Source organism: Geotrypetes seraphini, chromosome 5 (assembly GCF_902459505.1).
Source record: "Geotrypetes seraphini chromosome 5, aGeoSer1.1, whole genome shotgun sequence".
NCBI lineage: Eukaryota > Metazoa > Chordata > Amphibia > Gymnophiona > Dermophiidae > Geotrypetes > Geotrypetes seraphini.
In genome coordinates this window covers 686,044-705,266 of record NC_047088.1, presented here as the reverse complement: position 1 = coordinate 705,266, position 19,223 = coordinate 686,044, and the positions used below count along the sequence as shown (strand labels likewise).

Genomic DNA, 19,223 nt, shown 5'->3' with positions numbered 1-19,223 from the left:
CAAATCTCTTTGGTTAATATCTTCAGAGTGGAAAACAGGAGTCTGAAATCTCTTGATAAATCTTGCCCTGATACAGTGAAAGAAAAATCACCCTAAAGACAGTGAAAAGCACTAAATTAGTCTAATAGATTTCAAACCAAAGCTTTGACTTTTATTTCTATGTATCTTATTTATTTAGATTTATATCCCGTCCTCCCCAGAGAGCTCTAAATTGCCTAACATATTAACCCACATTTTCATTCTATATATAACATTATAGCAAGTACAAGACAATAAGATTATTATTATTTATTAACTGCTTTTTTCATGATGAGATTCACCCAAAACAGTTTACAATTCATTAAATAGTAATCAGGTAATCTTTAAGTAATTTTCCCTATCCAACCCGGCAGGCTCACAATCTGACGTGGTTCCTGGGGCAATGGAGTGTAAAGTTACTTGCCCAGAGTCAGAAGGAGCACACTGGGATCGAACTCGCGCTATCCACTAGGTCATTTCCTCCTCATAAATGCATGAGATATATATGATGTAATTCCTTCCACACAGAAACATGAGAAAAGGGAAGTCAAATAACCTGTTAAATTACTTGAAGCAAAAACTTGGGCACAATTAAGCTTTCCATTGGTTTCTTACCTGGCATAGTAACCATGGGCGTTCCTGCCCAGAGCACATCCATGCCAGTTGTATGCCCATTACAAAGGGGTGTATCCAGACATACATCTGCCAGTTGGCCTCTTCTAACATGCTCTTCTTTAGGAGCCACAGGAGAAAAAATGATGCGTGACTGTGCTAGTCCCATGTTCTGCGCATACTGCTGAATATTGGGTTCGCCCACTGCAGGAAACCTCAACAGCCACAGGACACTGTTTGGCACACGCTTAAGAATCTGAAAATAAACAGTACAACATAAGAGCCGCCATGCTGGGTCAGACTAATAGCTCATCAGGCTCAGTGGTTAGACCAAATCCCTTGGAAGTACCTGGCAAATTCTAACAGGAAAGTATAAATTTAGATTTAACGCATTTTATTTATTTATTGAGTTTTCAATTGTTATACACAATCCAAAAACATTAAAGAAAATGGAAATTTTTATAATATACATCAATAAGAAAATTTTTCAAGACATCCAACAAGTCCTCATCAAGGTAGAATTTATTCATTCACAAGGAAAATATAATAACCCCAAAAGAAAATATTTAAAATAATAAATCCTCTTAATGGAGCGTTATAAAATAATTATATTCTTATCATATTAAACTCAATTTCACATTCCACCAAACGAAAAAACCAAGATAACTTACTTAATCTCACATCTCAAGATCTCGCATTACATTTCACTGACAAAATCGATAAGATTAGATCGACATTTACCATAAACTCACTTACTAAACATGACCAAGCATCTATCGAGGTTAGCTCTCTTTCTTCAAAATGTTCCCACTTCAAAATTCCAAATTTACTTGAAATAGAATCTGTAATAAAATCCATGAACATCAAAGGTTCTCAATTAGATACAATTCCTCCTTTCTTACTCAAACGCTTCTTCACTATTTTTGGTCCAGCAATTCATACTCTAATAAGTGAAAGTTTAAAACAAAGTATTGTTCCCGTCGTTTGGAAACATTCACTCATTCACCCAATCATTAAAAATTCCAAAATTAATGCTGAAGATCCATCAAATTACAGACCCATCGCTAATCTCCCTTTTTTATCTAAAATAACTGAGAAAGTCGTGTTTAATCAGATTTCAGATTTCATTGAAAAAACTAACATTCTCCACCCCAACCAAACAGGATTTAGGCAACATCACTCCACAGAACACTCTTTAATCGGTATGACTACCACTATTCATTATTATTTAGATCACCATCAGTCAGTTCTCTTAATCTCATTAGATCTTTCGGCAGCCTTCGACACAATCGACCATAATTTACTATTAAACAGACTTCAATCAATCGGTATTACAGACCAAGTCCTATCTTGGTTCCAATCAGTGTTCCCTCTAAGCGGGCGGGTGTTGTGAGCAAACTTTTTTCACTGTGAGCTAAAAATATCGGGCGCCAGCAAGTTATGAGCCAAATAAATATGTTGCTTTCTACCACAGAACTTCCTTACGTTTGTATGGAATCTATCCCCTTTCAACTTTAGAGAGTGCCCTCTCGTTCTCCCTGCCTTAGCTACTAAGTCTATTCCCTTCAGTACCTTGAATGTTTCTATCATGTCCCCTCTCAATCTCCTCTGCTCAAGGGAGAAGAGGCCCAGTTTCTCTAATCTTTCGCTGTACGGCAACTCCTCCAGCCCCTTAACCATTTTAGTTGCTCTTCTCTGGATCCTTTCGAGTAGTACCGTGTCCTTCTTAAAGTACCAGTGCTGGACGCAGTACTCCAGGTGAGGGCGTACCATGGCCCGGTACAGCAGCATGATAACCTTCTCTGTCTCTTCAGTCCAGCATCTGCCCCTTCCATTCACTGTCTGTCTTTCCCTGCCATCTCTCCTCCTGCCCCCCCCCACCCTCCAATTTGGTCTAGCATCCATCATCTTCCTTCTGTTCCCCTCATGGTCTGGCATCTCTATCCTTCCCTCCCCCCTGTGGTTTTTAGCATATCTCTCTTCTCATTTCCTCCACTCAGATCTGATCATTCTCTGCTCTCTTCCCTTTTCTTCTCTGGTCTTCCTTCTCTATTTTCTGCCTCCATCTAAATTAAATTCTTTCTTACTATTTAGTCCCGTTTCCCTCTTTTCACTGTGTCTACACACAGCTTGTCACCCCTTTCCCTCACCCCTCCATTATCTTACTATTTTCTTCCCCCTTTATTTATCTCCTCCTTCCATCCAGTATGTGTTCTTTCCCCACTTCCATTCAGCATCTGCTCTCCCCTCTCAACTGACATCCATCTGCCTTCTGCTCTCTCTCCCTTCTTCTCACTTCCATCATCTGTCCCCTTCTCTCTCTCTCTCATCTCCTCCATTCCATCATCTGCCCCTTCTCTCTCTCCCCCCCCCAACTTCCATCATCTGCCCCCCTTCCCCTCACCTTTGTGGGTCACTTTCTTTCCCCTGAGGGTGGCTCATGTCACAGGGGAAGCTTTGGCCGAGCAGAACCGCTTGATTGACAGTGGAACTTACTTGATTGATGTCGATGCTGGGGCCCGTTGCCGTTTGAAGGAAAAAAAAAAAGGTGGAAAAAAGGAACCTGTAAGGCGAGAGGAAGGGAAACCTCCAGGATAGCTGCTTTTTGCCCTCCTTCAGCGGCCCAAGAGTTCAGACCAGCAGCGGCAGCTCTGTATGCTTTTAACTTCGGCACAGAGCTGCCCCTAATCAATAGTTTAGCGCGGTTTCATGAGGCAGCCTCGGGGCCTTTGATAGCCGGCCCGCTTCGATGATGCGATGTGGGCCGGCCTAGCAAAGGCCCCGAGGCTGCCTTATGAAACCGCGCTAAACTATTGATTAGGGGCAGCTCTGTGCCGAAGTTAAAAACATACAGAGCTGCCGCTGCTGGTCTGGAGGTGCGGAGACAAGGCAGGAGGCAAACGCGGTGGAAGGCAGGAGTCCCGGCGAAGGCAGGAGTCCCGGCACAGCGACTGCAACAGGAAGTTGCAAGTCAGCTGACGCCGGCCTTTCGTTGCGGCGGGGACCGAATCCTTCGCGGACCGGCAAGATTTTGTTTGCGGACCGGCGGTTGAAGAACTGTGCTCTACAATGTGTGCGCTGTGACGAGAAACTTGTGCGCTGCCAGGTAATATTTTGTGCGCAAGCGCACACCAGCGCACCTTAGCGGGAACACTGGTTCCAATCTTACTTTTCTAATCGTTCCTCTTCTGTTTCTTTCAACAATACAACCTCTGATACTCTTAATACAGCTTACGGTGTCCCTCAAGGCTCCATATTATCTCCACTTCTGTTTAACATATTTCTTTCTCCCTTGCTGACCTTATGCCAATCCATAGGCTTCAATGTATTTGCATATGCCGATGACATCCAACTCTTACATCCCATAGATACCAATAATCCATCTGACTCAACATCAATTAATATTAAACTAGAGAAAATTCATAATTGGTTAAATGAAAATAGACTTGCATTAAATATTAAGAAATCCAACGTATTACTCTTCCCTTTAAAGGAGAATTTCAATCTACAGCTCCCTATTTCCATCAAGGGTCAACCACTACAAGAGGTTAATAACATAAAAATACTAGGCGTTATATTTGATCAAAAACTTTCTTTTCATGAACACATAAGTAGTGTCATCAAGTCTTCATTTTTCAGGCTCCGGCAAATACGTTCGGTGTCACAATTTCTTAGTAATAAATCTCTTAACATTCTTATTCATTCTCTTGTCATTTCAAAAATAGACTATTGTAATGCGTTGCTTATAGGAACAGCACAAAAGGAAATTAAACGATTACAAATGATACAAAACACATCCATAAAACTTATTTGTAAAGCTAAAAAATTTGACCATGTAACGCCCCTTCTTAAAGAAGCTCATTGGCTACCAGTAGCCCACAGAATAATATACAAACTTGGTCTGCTTACTTTCAAATCCCTTATGTTTAAAACACCAGCTTTCATTCACAAATTGTTAATACCTTACACCACCAACAGAACTTTAAGATCTACAGAACAACATTTATTATCTATCCCATCTTTAAAAATAATAAATACACGCCGCCAGTATATGTTCTCCGTTATTGCTCCCCAAAATTGGAATTCTTTTCCTATTTATCTAAGAGAGGAAACCAATATAGAAAAATTCAAAAGTAAATTGAAAACTTTTCTTTTCAATGATGCTTTTATAAATTAATTTTTAAAAAAAAAATTTTTTCTTTTTTTCCAATCACCCTACCCTTCCTCATGTCCTTTCCCTATATGTCTCTCCAGACTTTTAATACAATGTAAATTCTCCCCCTAATTCCTCATGTTTCCAGTTCGTCGCATTTGTCTAAAGTCTAGTTTGTTTTATCTATTATAGTAAGAATTTTAACAATGTAATTTTATTATGATGTATATCGCTTTGAATCTAGATAAAGCGATTAATCAAAATTTTATTAAAACTTGAAAACTTGAAACTTGAATCAAGACTGTTTATTCTCATTATCTTTCAGAAAACGTTCTAACTGAAGTGGATCCCAAAAAATAAAGTCATGATTCTGAAAATTTACTAAACATTTATAAGGAAATTTAAGAAAACAAGTAGCTTTCAGGGCCAACACTTTGAGCTTCAAGGCTAAGAAAGCCTTCCGCCTCAACTGAGTTGCCCTAGCTACATCAGGGATTAGCAACACTTTAGCTCCATAGAAGAATTCATTTTTCTTTTTCAAAGATATCATTTTCAAAATACCAAAAGGGTTGACCTTTTCTGAATTACGTCTTGAAAGTCCTCTAAAAAAGCAGTTAGAACTAATTCTGAGGAAACCAAAAGATCAACCCTCTTGGTTCTTGTTCTCCGAAATTCAAATTCAAGGGGAGGCGGCCCAGGTAAATGCAGAGGTGGAGGAAAAACGACGGGACCTGCGGTGCTTATACGCAAATGCAAGAAGCCTCACGGCCAAGATGGGTGAACTAGAAGTCGTGGCCAAGGGGGAGGACCTGGATATCATTGGAATTACAGAAACCTGGTGGACAGAGGAAAATCAATGGGATGTGGCGCTGCCGGGGTACAAGCTCTACAGGAGGGACAGGACCCACAAGAAGGGAGGAGGCATAGCACTATATATAAAGGACTCTATCTACTCGGTCGGGATGGATATGGCAACGAAGGCAGAGGGGCTGGAATCGCTATGGGTCAAATTGCCGGGAAACAAGGGTGCAGGCATAAAACTGGGGCTGTACTATCACCCACCTGGTACGCCAGAAGGAGTCGGACACGACTTGGAAGCTGAACTGAGACAGGAATGCAGGACTGGAAGTGTAACAGTGATGGGGGACTTCAACTACCCGGGATAGACTGGAGTACGGGTCACTCCAGCTGCACTAGGGAAACAGGATTTGTAGAAGCCGTGAGGGACTGCTTCATGGAGCAACTAGTCAGGGAACCGACGCGAGGGGGTGCTACTCTTGACCTCATCCTAAACGGATTAGGGGGGCCTGCAAGAGGGGTAGAAGTGGGAGGACCACTAGGCAACAGTGACCACAACACGATCAGATTCAAATTAGAAAGGGGGACTCCCATAGTAAGGAGGACCGCAACAACTGCGCTCAACTTCAGGAAAGGAAACTATGTTGCTATGAGGGAAATGGTGGGGAGGAAGCTCAGAAACATCTTTAGGATGGAGACTGTAGGAAGTGCCTGGACCCTATTCAGGGACACCCTGCAGAAAGCACAAAGAATGTACGTCCCCAGTTTCAGGAAAGGCTGCAAGAACAAGCGGTCAAAGGACCCGGATTGGATGTCAACTGAAGTAAAGAGGGCAATAAATGACAAAAAAGTATCCTTCCAGAGATGGAAAAAGGACCCAACGGAAGAAAATCACCAGGCACACAGGAAATGCCAAAAGGAATGCCACCGAGAGGTTAGAAAAGCAAAAGGGAAATACGAAGAGGGGCTGGCCAGGGAGGTGAAAAACTTCAAGGCATTCTTCAGTTACGTAAAGGGGAAGCGACCAGCGAGAGAGGAGGTGGGGCCGTTGGACGATGGGGATAGGAAGGGAGTGATTAAAGAGGATAAAGAGGTAGCTGAGAGGTTGAACACGTTCTTCTCGTCGGTTTTCACGAGAGAAGACACATCTAATATACCGGACTCAGAGGAGCTCATGAGTGGGGAACAGTCCGAAAAATTGGAGCACATAGAGGTAAGTAAGGAGGATGTCATCAAACAGATAGACAGGTTAAAATGCGGCAAATCACCGGGCCCAGACGGGATCCACCCAAGGGTTCTGAAGGAACTAAGACAAGAAATAGCAGGCACAATCCAGCATGTTTGCAACCTATCCTTGAAAACTGGAGAGGTACTAGAGGACTGGAAATTGGCGAATGTCACACCTATCTTCAAGAAGGGATCGAGGGGTGACCCCGGGAACTACAGGCCGGTGAGCCTGACTTCAATTATAGGGAAGATGGTGGAAGCTATGATCAAAGACGGCATTTGCGAGCACATCGAGAGAAATGGCCTACTGAGAACAAGCCAGCACGGATTCTGTAAGGGAAGGTCATGCTTAACGAACCTTCTGTACTTCTTTGAGGGAATAAGCAGTCGGGTGGACAATGGGGAACCCATAGACATCATTTACCTCGATTTTCAAAAGGCTTTCGACAAGGTGCCACATGAAAGGCTGCTTAGGAAGCTGTGGAACCACGGGGTGGGAGGGGATGTGCACAGATGGATCAAGCACTGGTTGTCGGGTAGACTGCAGAGGGTCGGAGTGAAGGGCCAATATTCTGACTGGCGGGGAGTCACGAGCGGTGTGCCAGAGGGATCGGTGCTGGGGCCGTTACTCTTCAACATATTTATCAATGACCTGGAAAAGGAGGCAAAGTGCGAGGTTATAAAATTTGCAGACGATACCAAACTGTGCGGTAGAGTTAGGTCCAGGGAGGAGTGTGAGGACCTGCAAAGGGACCTGGACAAGCTGGAAGACTGGGCAAACAAATGGCAAATGCGCTTTAACGTGGAAAAATGCAAGGTCATGCATATAGGGAAAAAGAACCCGTTGTTCAACTACAAATTGGGGGGGGGGCATTGTTGGGAGACAGCAGACTTGAGAGTGACTTGGGTGTGCTGGTGGATGCATCACTGAAGCCATCTGCACAGTGCGCAGCAGCCTCGAAAAAAGCCAACAGGATGCTGGGCATCATAAAGAGGGGCATAACAACCAGGACGCGGGAAGTCATCATGCCATTGTATCGAGCGATGGTGTGTCCACATCTGGAATACTGCGTTCAGTATTGGTCGCCACACTTCAAGAAGGATATGGCGGTACTTGAGAGAGTCCAAAGGAGAGCAACGAAACTGGTAAAAGGGCTGGAACACTGCCCATACGTCGAGAGGTTGGATAGGCTGGGGCTCTTCTCTCTGGAAAAGAGGAGGCTCAGGGGAGATATGATAGAGACCTTCAAGATCATGAGGGGCATAGAGAGGGTGGATAGGGACAGATTCTTCAGACTGAAGGGGACAACAGGTACGAGGGGGCATTCGGAGAAACTGAAGGGAGATAGGTTCAAAACAAATGCAAGGAAGTTTTTTTTCACCCAAAGGGTCGTGGACACTTGGAATGCGCTACCGGAGGAAGTGATCAGGCAGAGTACAGTACAGGGATTCAAACAGGGATTGGACGGATTCCTGAGGGATAAAGGGATCGTGGGATACTGAGAGAGGTGCTGGGATGTAATACAAGTATAGAAAACTAACCAGGTAATAAGTATGGAAACCCAACCAAGTCGTGAATGTGCAAGACCGGAGGATTAGGACTTCGATGGGAAGATAGGACTTCAATGGGAAACCAAGGTGGCAAGGGGGCCCCTTCTGGTTATTCAGACAGGTCGTGACCTGTTTGGGCCGCCGCGAGAGCGGACTGCTGGGCAGGATGGACCTATGGTCTGACCCGGCGGAGGCACTGCTTATGTTCTTATGTCCTGGGAGCTTTTTTTTTTTTTTAAGATATATAACATTTCAAAAATGAAAAAGTAGCAACAATTTCCATACCTAGAATCTCTGAGGTATTTCCTAAAAAGGATCTCAGGTGAAAGCAAATATATGATAGGAAAATTAACAAATCTTAAATTTCTAGCTCTAACAGCATTCTCAAGCATTTCCATTTTAAAATGTATGTTGCAAGAATCTTTAATTGCTGAAGCTGAAATAGCTGGTAGAGCTGGAATCTGAGATTCCACTGTGCTACAAACATTTACCCAATAAGGAAACATTAGAATCCACATTAACAAATTTTTCAACTACTTCTTGTGAAAAAATCTTATTCAGAGAAACAACAGATCTTAACATCCCTTCCATCCTTTGATTAAGATCCCATAAATCTTTAAGGGTAATATCTTGCTTATTTTCAGTTACTACTCGAAAGGGTCCAGAGAAGAGCGACTAAAATGGTTAAGGGGCTGGAAGAGTTGCCGTACACTGAGAGATTAGAGAAACTGGGCCTCTTCTCCCTTGAAAAGAGGAGACTGAGAGGGGACATGATCGAAACATTCAAGATAATAAAGGGAATAGACTTAGTAGATAAAGACAGGTTGTTCAAGGGGAACTGCAAGCGATCAACGCCTGGATGAGACGATGGTGCGAAGAGGAAGGCTTTGACTTCGTGCGCAATTGGGTAACGTTCTGGGGAAGAAGCAAGTACTATTGAAAGGATGGACTGCACTTCAATGAGGAAGGAGCAAGAGTATTGGCAGGCAACATGAAGAAGGCCATCAAGAAGGCTTTAAACTAAAGAACAGGGTAAAGCCCACAGTCGACCACCAGTCGATGGTCCGGGCGACAGGATGTCCCAAAGAAGGAACTACGGACAACTCCTCAGACACAGAAGGGGACGTGCACAAAGCATATAAGAGAGACAACATAGGAGCAGAAAAGGATACCGCGAAAGAACCAAGGGAAACTGCTAAGCTTAAAGGGTCCAAGAAGGTAATAACACAGGGACCTCAAATGTATGTATACGAATGCTAGAAGTTTGAGAAACAAAATGGGAGAATTAGAAGCAACAGCGAAAAATGACAAACTGGAAATCATTGGCATAACAGAAACCTGGTGGAATGATGAAAACAAATGGGATACAGTACTACAGGGGTACAAACTGTACAGAAAAGATAGAGTGGGGCAGAAAGGTGGAGGTATTGCCCTATATGTTCGTGAAGAAATAGAATCTGTGAGAGTGACTATGACGGAAGAGAAAGAGAAGCTGGAATCCCTCTGGATAAAGATTAACAGACGCAACGGCGCTGACACCAAGATTGGCCTTTACTACCGACCGCCAGGACAGGGGGAGGAAACAGACTCAGAAATGATAGAGGAAATTAAACACGAATGTAAGACAGGTAATGTTGTAATCTTGGGGGATTTCAACTTTCCGGGCCACAATTTGAGGTTTAAATGGGTTTGGAGACCTTATCTCTGGGACTCTCCCTAGTCCCTGCTTTTTTTTCTTTTCTCAGGTTGGATTATGGTAAAATTATGTTCTTACCTGTTAATTTTCTTTCCTTTAGAAGCAGCAGATGAATCCAGAGACCAATGGGATAGCTCACTTCTACCAGCAGGTGGAGATAGAGAAACTGATTAACAGGTGTACTTATTTGCTGGCACTCCTCCTGTCTCATCAGTATAGCTCCTTGCCCAAGCACATTTAACCATCAGTAGGTATAGCATGTAAAAAACTTATTTCCCAGAACACCTCGCGAACAGCAACGATACAGAATACAATCATGAACAACACCCAATCACTAAAAGCCGTACACGAAAAACTGACAACCAGATATCAGAAAGGGTGGGGCTCTGGATTCATCTGCTGCTTCTAAAGGAAAGAAAATTAACAGGTAAGAACATAATTTTACCTTCCTTAGCAAAGCAGCAGATGAATCCAGAGACCAATGGGATGTAGCAAAGCAATCCTTAATTTGGGTGGGAAGCAAGCGCCGCCTTCGCAACGACCGAAGCATCAAAAAACCCCTATCGCATGTGCCCGCACATCCATGCAGAGACGCGGAGAGAAGGTACTCTCGGAAGACCAGTTAGCCGTGAGACAAATTTCCTCCAAGACAAAAACCCTCTGGGCCGAGCCCAAGAAGCAGCCATCGCTCCAGCGGAATGGTCATGAAGTTCAATCGCCACCCGCTCCCCTGCCAGCAGGCAAGTATAAAGAATGTTCTCCTGGACCATTGAGCGAGGTAGGCATCGGACGCCGCCATACGCCTGAGGCGTCCCTTGAAGAATCCCAAAAAGGAGATATAAACCACTAACATTTGTTAGAAACCGATCTCGTGGAGAACGCTACCTACGTTTCAAAAAATGCAGTGAATAAAAGTACTGCTTCCACTATCTCCCTCCAGGAAGAAGGAAGGAAAAGCGAGCATGATGTAAAAGAAAGGATGACCCCCCCTAGAAAGAAATAGTGGTACCATCCGAACTGACACCCCATATGACGGAAATAAGGAATAGGAATCCCCGTTGAACAAGGCCTGCAACATCGCAACTGCAAAGCTGAAGCCATGACCACGAGGAATCCCATGGTCAACCGCACAGCTCTTTAGAGCCCCAAAGGACAAGGCTAAAATGAAGCCATCGGTAACTTAGAAGAAGTACGTGAATGAATTACACCAAACCGGGCTTTCTAAGAGGCGCATGAATATACCGCCTTCTGTTTAGGAACTGAACTACAGGAAGCTGAGAAGTCAGCGAAGGGCCATATACCTAGTTCCTGTAACAAGCCAAGAATGGTAATTGAAGCTGAAGGGAATTGAACGCTATGCCATCGGCAATATACCTGTGCTAAAAAGGAACTCAGGAAGGGTGCAACTGTTGAGAAGTATTCAAGAAAGGAAACGCCTCCAAAAGGAAGCAGAATCCACAGGAGAAGACGTCTGTAGCGCCTGGATAAGAGAAGAAACAACCTGCTTCGCATTACCGTCACACGCCAGTCAAGACTGCTCAAAAGCTAGGTCGTAATACCAAAGTAGTATGAATATCCATGTTGATCTCAATCAAGGAGAGCAAAGTCGGAGATCAAAGGAAACTTCTCAGTCCGGCTGTCGAAAGGCTCAACAGATCCACATAGCAAGGATGGCGCAGCCAAGCCAGAGATTGTACCAATACTGTGCCCCTAAAGCGAGCTTGAGATGGCAAATCCAAGCTATCATCAGCCAGGGGAAAACAGTGAAAAAGAGAAACCAGAGGAGTTTTTTTTTTTTTAAAGCCTACCGCACCTGGTATTCCCAGGTGGTCACCCATCCAGGTACTAAACAGGCCCTATCCTGGTTGGCTTCTGAGATCAGACGGGATCGGGCACATTCAGGGTGGTATGGCTGTAAGAAAGAAGCCACATTGTTACCCCCTTTAACTCCCACTTCCTGTGCCCGCCTAAGAAGCTAGGAAGCATGGAATTGTGAGACGAGGCCATGAGGTCAAGTTCCAGGAGATCTTATTTCCACCACAAAAAAAAAATGTACAGCCCCCAATAACAACCAGTTGCCTATTCTATTTTTTTTTTTTTTTTTCTTGTTAAGAGAAGCATGTGGACAAACACCACAGCAAATGGAGCACTGCAATACGGGGCACAGCTGATTTCAAACAAAAATAAGCCGCGGTACACGCTTAAGTTAGCTGTAGGACATGAGTCAATGAACCCCGCGGCACTGGGGGCCCAAGCGCGGGCACTTTCCTGCCAGAATCAAAACCGGCTGGCTCCCCCAACAGCACTGTACAAAACAGACCGGGAGCTCATAGCCAAAACCGCAGCACACCGCTCCGCAAAGCAGACGGCGAGGCCCGCGCTGAGAACGGCAGCCGCCCAGAATAACTCCCCTAGTATTGCAGTGCTGGCGACCCAAACTCGGACTGTTTCGCTCCAAAATAGGCCGGCTCCTAGAACATTGCCGCTCACACCGGACTCGGAGCCCATAGCCGAAGTGTATAAAAAATGCAAAACACACCTCGGGGAGGAAAGGGGAAAAGGCGCATGGCTCCCAACAGTAGGGGAGCACAAGCTCGCACCACCCGCGCTATAGAACGATTCAGCTCCATTACTGATAATGTATAACACACCCGGAGCCGTCCTCACAATTTGCGGCCATATCGATAGCCACACAGTTACATTTACCCACGGGCCGTGGCAGTATCAAGAAACAATGTCCCAGAAACTACCAACCCCACAGCACAAGTGCTAGGGTAAGAAAAAGAAGCGCTCCTTAGTTATGCGCAGGAATACAGAAGCCACATACCTCACTAAAGCAAGCTGATACCAAAACATATTCCACCACAAAACAAAACTGCCATAGCTCTTACACAACCACAAAGTTCAGAGACCAGTAGAATAAAACACATACTCACAATCTACTGGATAGTGCCGGAAGACGCCGGCAACACCTGCTGCCTAGCACGAGCAGGGCAAAAAGTCAGCTGTGTAGGCCCCCTTTTTTTTTTTTTTTTTTTAAATGGGAAAGAAGAAAAATAGGGACCAGGGCAGACCCTCTATCATTGGAGGGAGGGTGAGGCAGGGACAAGGGGGGCCACAAGTGTAACCTCTAAAGCCGGCACCGATTAGCCGGACACCCCTGTCTCACTGAAGAGAAAAAGCTCAACAGGAGAAACAGAATGGCAGTCTCACTGAAGAGAAAATCTCAACAGGAGGTAATAAAGTTCCAGCCACAGCCAGAATCCAGGAGCTAGTTGAATAGCGACTTCCACCTGCTTGGAGATAGAGAATACTGATGAGACAGGAGGAGTGCCAGCAAATAAGTACACCTGTTAATCAGTTTCTCTATCTCCACCTGCTGGTAGAAGTGAGCTATCCCATTGGTCTCTGGATTCATCTGCTGCTTTGCTAAGGAAATAGGGGATGGTGGTGGGACTTGAATACAGTTTTTTCTGTGTGGCTTACACAAAGCGGTTTACATATTTTAGACAGGTACTTATTTTGTACCTGAGGCAGCAGAGTGTTAAGTGACTTGCTCAGAGTCACAAGGAGCTGCAGTGGGAATCAAACTCACAACCTCAGGGTGCTGAGACAGCTGCTTTAACCAAATTGTGGCAAGGAGGCAATGTTCCTCGAAGTGCTAGGGGACTGCTTCCTGGAACAATTGGTGGGAGAGCCAACAAGAGAACACGTCACCTTGGACTTGGTCCTAAACAGCATTACGGGGCCGGCTAAAGATGTAGAAGTCACAGTCCCGCTGGGGACGAGCGATCACAACAGGATCAACTTCAAACTCGATGTCGGGAAGGGGAAAGGTACTAAAACCTCAACCACGACTTTAAACTTTAAAAGGGGAAGATACAATAGCATGAGAACCATGGTGAAACAACGGATCAAGAAAAAAGTGGGCAAAGTCAAAACAGTAGAACAGGCATGGTCCCTTCTGAAAAATACTATCACGGAAGCACAAAGCCTCTACATTCCGCGGATGTCCAAAGCAAAGAAAACCAAAGGCAAAAGAGAGCCGGCGTGGCTTATTAAAGAGGTGAAGGAAGCCATAAAAGAAAAGAAGGACTCATTCAAAGCATGGAAACTAACGCACAAAAACAACCTAAACTTGGAACAAACAAAAGGAAGATCAGAAGAAGTGTCACATGGCGGTGAGGGATGCCAAAAAAGACTATGAGGAGAAAATAGCGCAGGAGGCCAAAAACTTCAAGCCCTTCTTCAGGTACGTGAAAGGGAGAAAACCCACAAAACAGGCAGTGGGACCGCTGGATGACCAGGGAAGGAAAGGGTACATCAAGGATGACAATTAAATCGCAGACAGACTAAATTCCTTCTTTGCGTCTGTCTTTACAAAGGAAGAAACTGCAACAATTCCAGAAGCAGTGAAAGTGTTCAAAGGAGCACAGTAGAAGTGGACTTGGACCATATTTACCACCAGATCGACAAACTCAAAAGTGACAAATCTCCTGGACCGGACGGAATTCATCCGAGAGTCTTGAAAGAGCTAAAAGTGGAAATAGGAGAACTACATAGATGGATTAGAAACTGGTTGGCGGGTAGGAAACAGAGGGTAGGGGTGAAGGGCCACTACTCAGACTGGAGGAGGGTCACGAGTGGCGTTCCGCAGGGCTCGGTGCTCAGGCCGCTGCTATTTAATATATTCATAAATGATCTAGAAACAGGGACGAAGTGTGAGACAATAAAATTTGCGGACGACACCAAATTATTTAGTGGAGCTCGGACTAAAGAGGATTGCGAAGAATTGCAAAGGGACTTGAACAAACTAGGGGAATGGGCGAAGAGATGGCAGATGAAGTTCAACATTGAGAAATGTAAAGTATTGCATCTGGGAAGCAGAAACCAGAGGTAGAACCATATGATGGGAGGGATGTTAGTGAATGAGAGTACCCAAGAAAGGGACTTGGGGGTAATGGTGGACATGACAATGAAGCCGACGGCACAGTGCGCAGCGGCTGTTAAGAGAGCGAATAGAATGCTAGGTATAATCAAGAAGGGTATTACAACCAGGACGAAAGAAGTCATCCTGCTGTTGTATCGGGCGATGGTGCGCCCGCATCTGGAATACTGCGTCCAATATTGGTAACCGTACCTTAAGAAAGATATGGCATTACTCGAGAGGGTTCAGAGGAGAGCAACGCGTCTGATAAAAGGGATGGAAAACCTTTCATATGCTGAGAGATTGGAGAAACTGGGTCACTTTTCCCTGGAGAAGAGGAGACTTAGAGAGGTTATGATAGAGACTTATAAGATCATTAGGGGCATAGAGAGAGTAGAAAGGGACAGATTCTTCAAACTTTCAAAAACTAAAAGAACAAGAGGGCATTCGGAAAAGTTGAAGGGGGACAGATTCAAAACAAATGCTAGGAAGTTCTTCTTTACCCAGCGTGTGGTGGACACCTGGAATGTGCTTCCAGAGGACGTAATAGGGCAGAGTACGGTATTGGGGTTTAAGAAAGGATTGGACAATTTCCTGCTGGAAAGGGGGATAGATGTGTATAAATAGAGGCTCACTATACAGGTCCTTGACCTGTTGGGCCGCCGCATGAGCGGGCTGCTGGGCACGATGGACCCCAGTTCTGACCCAGCAGAGGCATTGCTTATGTTCTTATTGCAAAAACTTTCCAACCTGTCAATCAAAACAGGACAGATACCGGAAGACTGAAAGATAGCGAACATCATGCCTACATGTACAAAAGGATCAAGAGGAGTACTGGGCAACTATAGACCTGCGAGTCTCACATTGATCCCTGGGAAGATGGATGAAGCGCTGATCAAGGATAGCATAACCCGGCACTTAGACACACACGACCTGATGAGAGCCATCCAACATGGATTCAGGAAGGGGAAGTCATGTATGATGAACCTACTTCAATTCTTTGAGACAGTGAACAGACAAATTGATAATGGAGAACCGATGGATATTGTATACTTGGATTTTCAGAAAGCGTTCGACAAGGTTCCACATGTAAGACTTCTCAGGAAACTGCAAGGCCATGGAATAGAAGGAGACATACTAAGATGGATAGGCAAATGCTAGAGAATAGAAGGCAGAGTAGGGCTAGTCTCAGTTAGGGTGCTGGTCTTAGACCAGAGGGCCGCCGCGTGAGCGGACTGCTGGGCATGATGGACCACTGGTCTGACTCAGCAGTGGCAACCACGGGGTGGGAGGGGATGTGCACAGATGGATCGAGCACTGGTTGTCGGGTAGACTGCAGAGGGTCGGAGTAAAGGGACAATACTCTGACTGGCGGGGAGTCACAAGCGGTGTGCCACAGGGATCGGTGCTGGGGCCGTTACTCTTCAACATATTTATCAATGACCTGGAAAAAGAGGCAAAGTGCGAGGTTATAAAATTTGCAGACGATACCAAACTGTGCGGCAGAGTTAGGTCTAGGGAGGAGTGTGAGGACCTGCAAAGGGACCTGGACAAGCTGGAAGACTGGGCAAACAAATGGCAAATGCGCTTTAACGTGGAAAAATGCAAGGTCATGCATATAGGTAAAAAGAACCCGTTGTTCAAATACAAATTGGGGGGGGCATTATTGGGAGACAGCAGTCTTGAGAGAGACTTGGGTGTGCTGGTAGATGCATCACTGAAGCCATCTGCACAGTGCGCAGCAGTCTCGAAAAAAGCCAACAGAATGCTGGGCATCATAAAGAGGGGCATAACAACCAGGACGCGGGAAGTCATCTTGCCATTGTATAGAGCTATGGTGCGTCCACATCTGGAATACTGCGTTCAATATTGGTCGCCGTACCTCAAGAAGGATATGGCAGTGCTTGAGAGAGTCCAAAGGAGAGCAACGAAACTGGTAAGAGGGCTGGAACACTGCCCATATGCCGAGAGGTTGGATAGGCTGGGGCTCTTCTCTCTGGAAAAAAGGAGGCTCAGGGGAGATATGATAGAGACCTTCAAGATCATGAGGGGCATAGAGAGAGTGGATAGGGACAGATTCTTCAGGCTGAAGGGGTCAACAGGCACGAGGGGGCATTCGGAGAAACTGAAGGGAGATAGGTTCAGAACAAATGGAAGGAAGTTTTTCTTCACCCAAAGGGTCGTGGACACTTGGAATGCGCTACCGGAGGAAGTGATCAGGCAGAGTACGGTACAGGGTTTCAAACAGGGATTGGACGGATTCCTGAGGGATAGGGGGATCGTGGGATACTGAGAGAGGTGCTGGGATGTAACACAGGTATAGAAAGCAAACCAAGTAATAAGCATAGAAATCCAACCAGGTCGTGCATGTGCAAGACCGGAGGGTTGGGACTTCGATGGGAAGATAAAACTCAATGGGAAGCCAAGGTGGCAAGGGGGCCCCTTCTGGTGTCTCAGACAGGCCGTGACCTGTTCGGGCCGCCGCGGGAGCGGACTGCTGGGCAAGATGGACCTGTGGTCTGACCCAGCGGAGGCACTGCTTATGTTCTTATGTTCTTATGTTCTTATGAGATGGGCATAAATGGGAAATTCTCAGACTGGGAGACTGTGACTAGCGGTGTGCCCCAGGGCTCGGTACTTGGACCTATCTTATTTAATATCTTCATAATTGACCTGGAGGATGAAACATCTAGTGAGATCATCAAGTTCACAGAAGACACAAAGCTATGCCGGGCAAATAAATCACAGAAGGACAGTGAGGAACTCCAGAGTGACATGAGCCGATTGGAGAATTGGGCAGATAAATGGCAGATGAAGTTTAATGTGGAAAAATGCAAAGTGATGCACTTAGGCAGAAAAAATAAGGTATACAAGTATAGTATGTCAGGTGCAACTCTGGGAAAAACCGAACAGGAAATGGACCTGGGCGTATTAATCGATAGGACCCTGAAGCAGTCGGCGCAATGCGTGGCAGCAGCGAAGAACGCAAATAGAATTCTATGCATGATAAAGAAGGGAATCACGAGTAGATCAGAGAAAGTAATACTACCGCTTTATAGAGCGATGGTCAGACCATACTTGGAATATTGCGTTCAACATTGGTCTCCATACCTAAAGAAGGATTAAAAAATACTCGAGAGGGTGCAGAGACGAGCAACAAAGCTAATAAAGGGCATGGAATATGAGGAATGACTTAAGAGACTGGGATTGTTCTCTCTTGAGAAGAAGAGACTGCGAGGGGATATGATCAAGACTTTCAAAATACTGAAAGGATTCGGCCAAATAGAGCAAGATAAAAAATTATTTACAATGTCCAATGTGACACAGACAAGAGGACATGGACTGAAGCTAAGGGGGGACAAGTTGAGAACAAATATCAGGAAGTTCTGCTTCACGCAACAAGTGGTGGACACCTGGAATGCTTTCCCAGAAGAGGTAATTGCGGAATCCACCGTTCTAGGGTAAGTTAGATGTACATCTCCTTATAAGTGGCATAAGGTGACATAGGTAAGGGTAAGCTAGATGCACATCTCTTATGAGAAGCTTAGAGTGATATGGGAACTAAAAGTATGCCAGGGTACACCTGGCGGGGCCTCCGCGTGTGCGGATCGCCGGACTTGATGGACCTAGGGTCTGTTCCGGAGATGGCACTTCTTATGTTCTTATGTTCACCCTCTCCAAGGTAGAGAATACGAGAGGGCACTCTCTAAAGTTAAAAGGGGATAGATTCCGTACAAACGTAAGGAAGTTCTTCTTCCCCTATAACAGCTCTTCCGGAGGCTGTTATAGGGGAAAACATCCTCCAGGGATTCAAGACAAAGTTAGACAAGTTCCTGCTGAACCAGAATGTACTCAGGTCAGGCTAGTCTCAGTTAGGGAACTGGTCTTTGACCTAAGGGCCACCGCGTGAGCGGAATGCTGGGCACGATGGACCACTGGTCTGACCCAGCAACGGCAATTCTTATGTTCTTATCAATTGGGGTAATTTAATGAAATATAATTTTGAAGTGCCCTGTAATTCCTTTTGAGTTCCTGTCTTTGACTTAGGACCCTCTAATATGGTCCCATTATTGTAAGGTCCTGGTGGAGGAGGGGGAATATGTTCAAGTTTGCAGACGACACAAAGTTATGTCGGGCAATCAGATCAAAAAAGGACAGCAAGGAACTACAGAGAGATTTAAGCCAGTTAGAGAAATGGGCAGAGAAATGGCAGATGAAGTTTAATGTGGAAAAATGCAAGG

General features: G+C 45.1%; 1 protein-coding gene and 1 pseudogene across 4 annotated transcripts in view; both read right to left on the bottom strand.

Moving 5' to 3' along the window:
* The window catches only part of OGT (O-linked N-acetylglucosamine (GlcNAc) transferase), a 569,231-nt gene that overhangs the window by 53,479 nt on the left and 496,529 nt on the right, over positions 1 to 19,223 (bottom strand). For all 4 annotated transcript variants that reach the window (XM_033944283.1, XM_033944281.1, XM_033944282.1 and 1 more), the window contains one exon: positions 634 to 886. In XM_033944283.1, the coding sequence (XP_033800174.1) occupies positions 634 to 886 (253 nt within the window). The remainder of the gene's footprint in view (positions 1 to 633; positions 887 to 19,223) is intronic.
* LOC117361706 lies at positions 11,857 to 11,975 on the bottom strand (annotated as a pseudogene).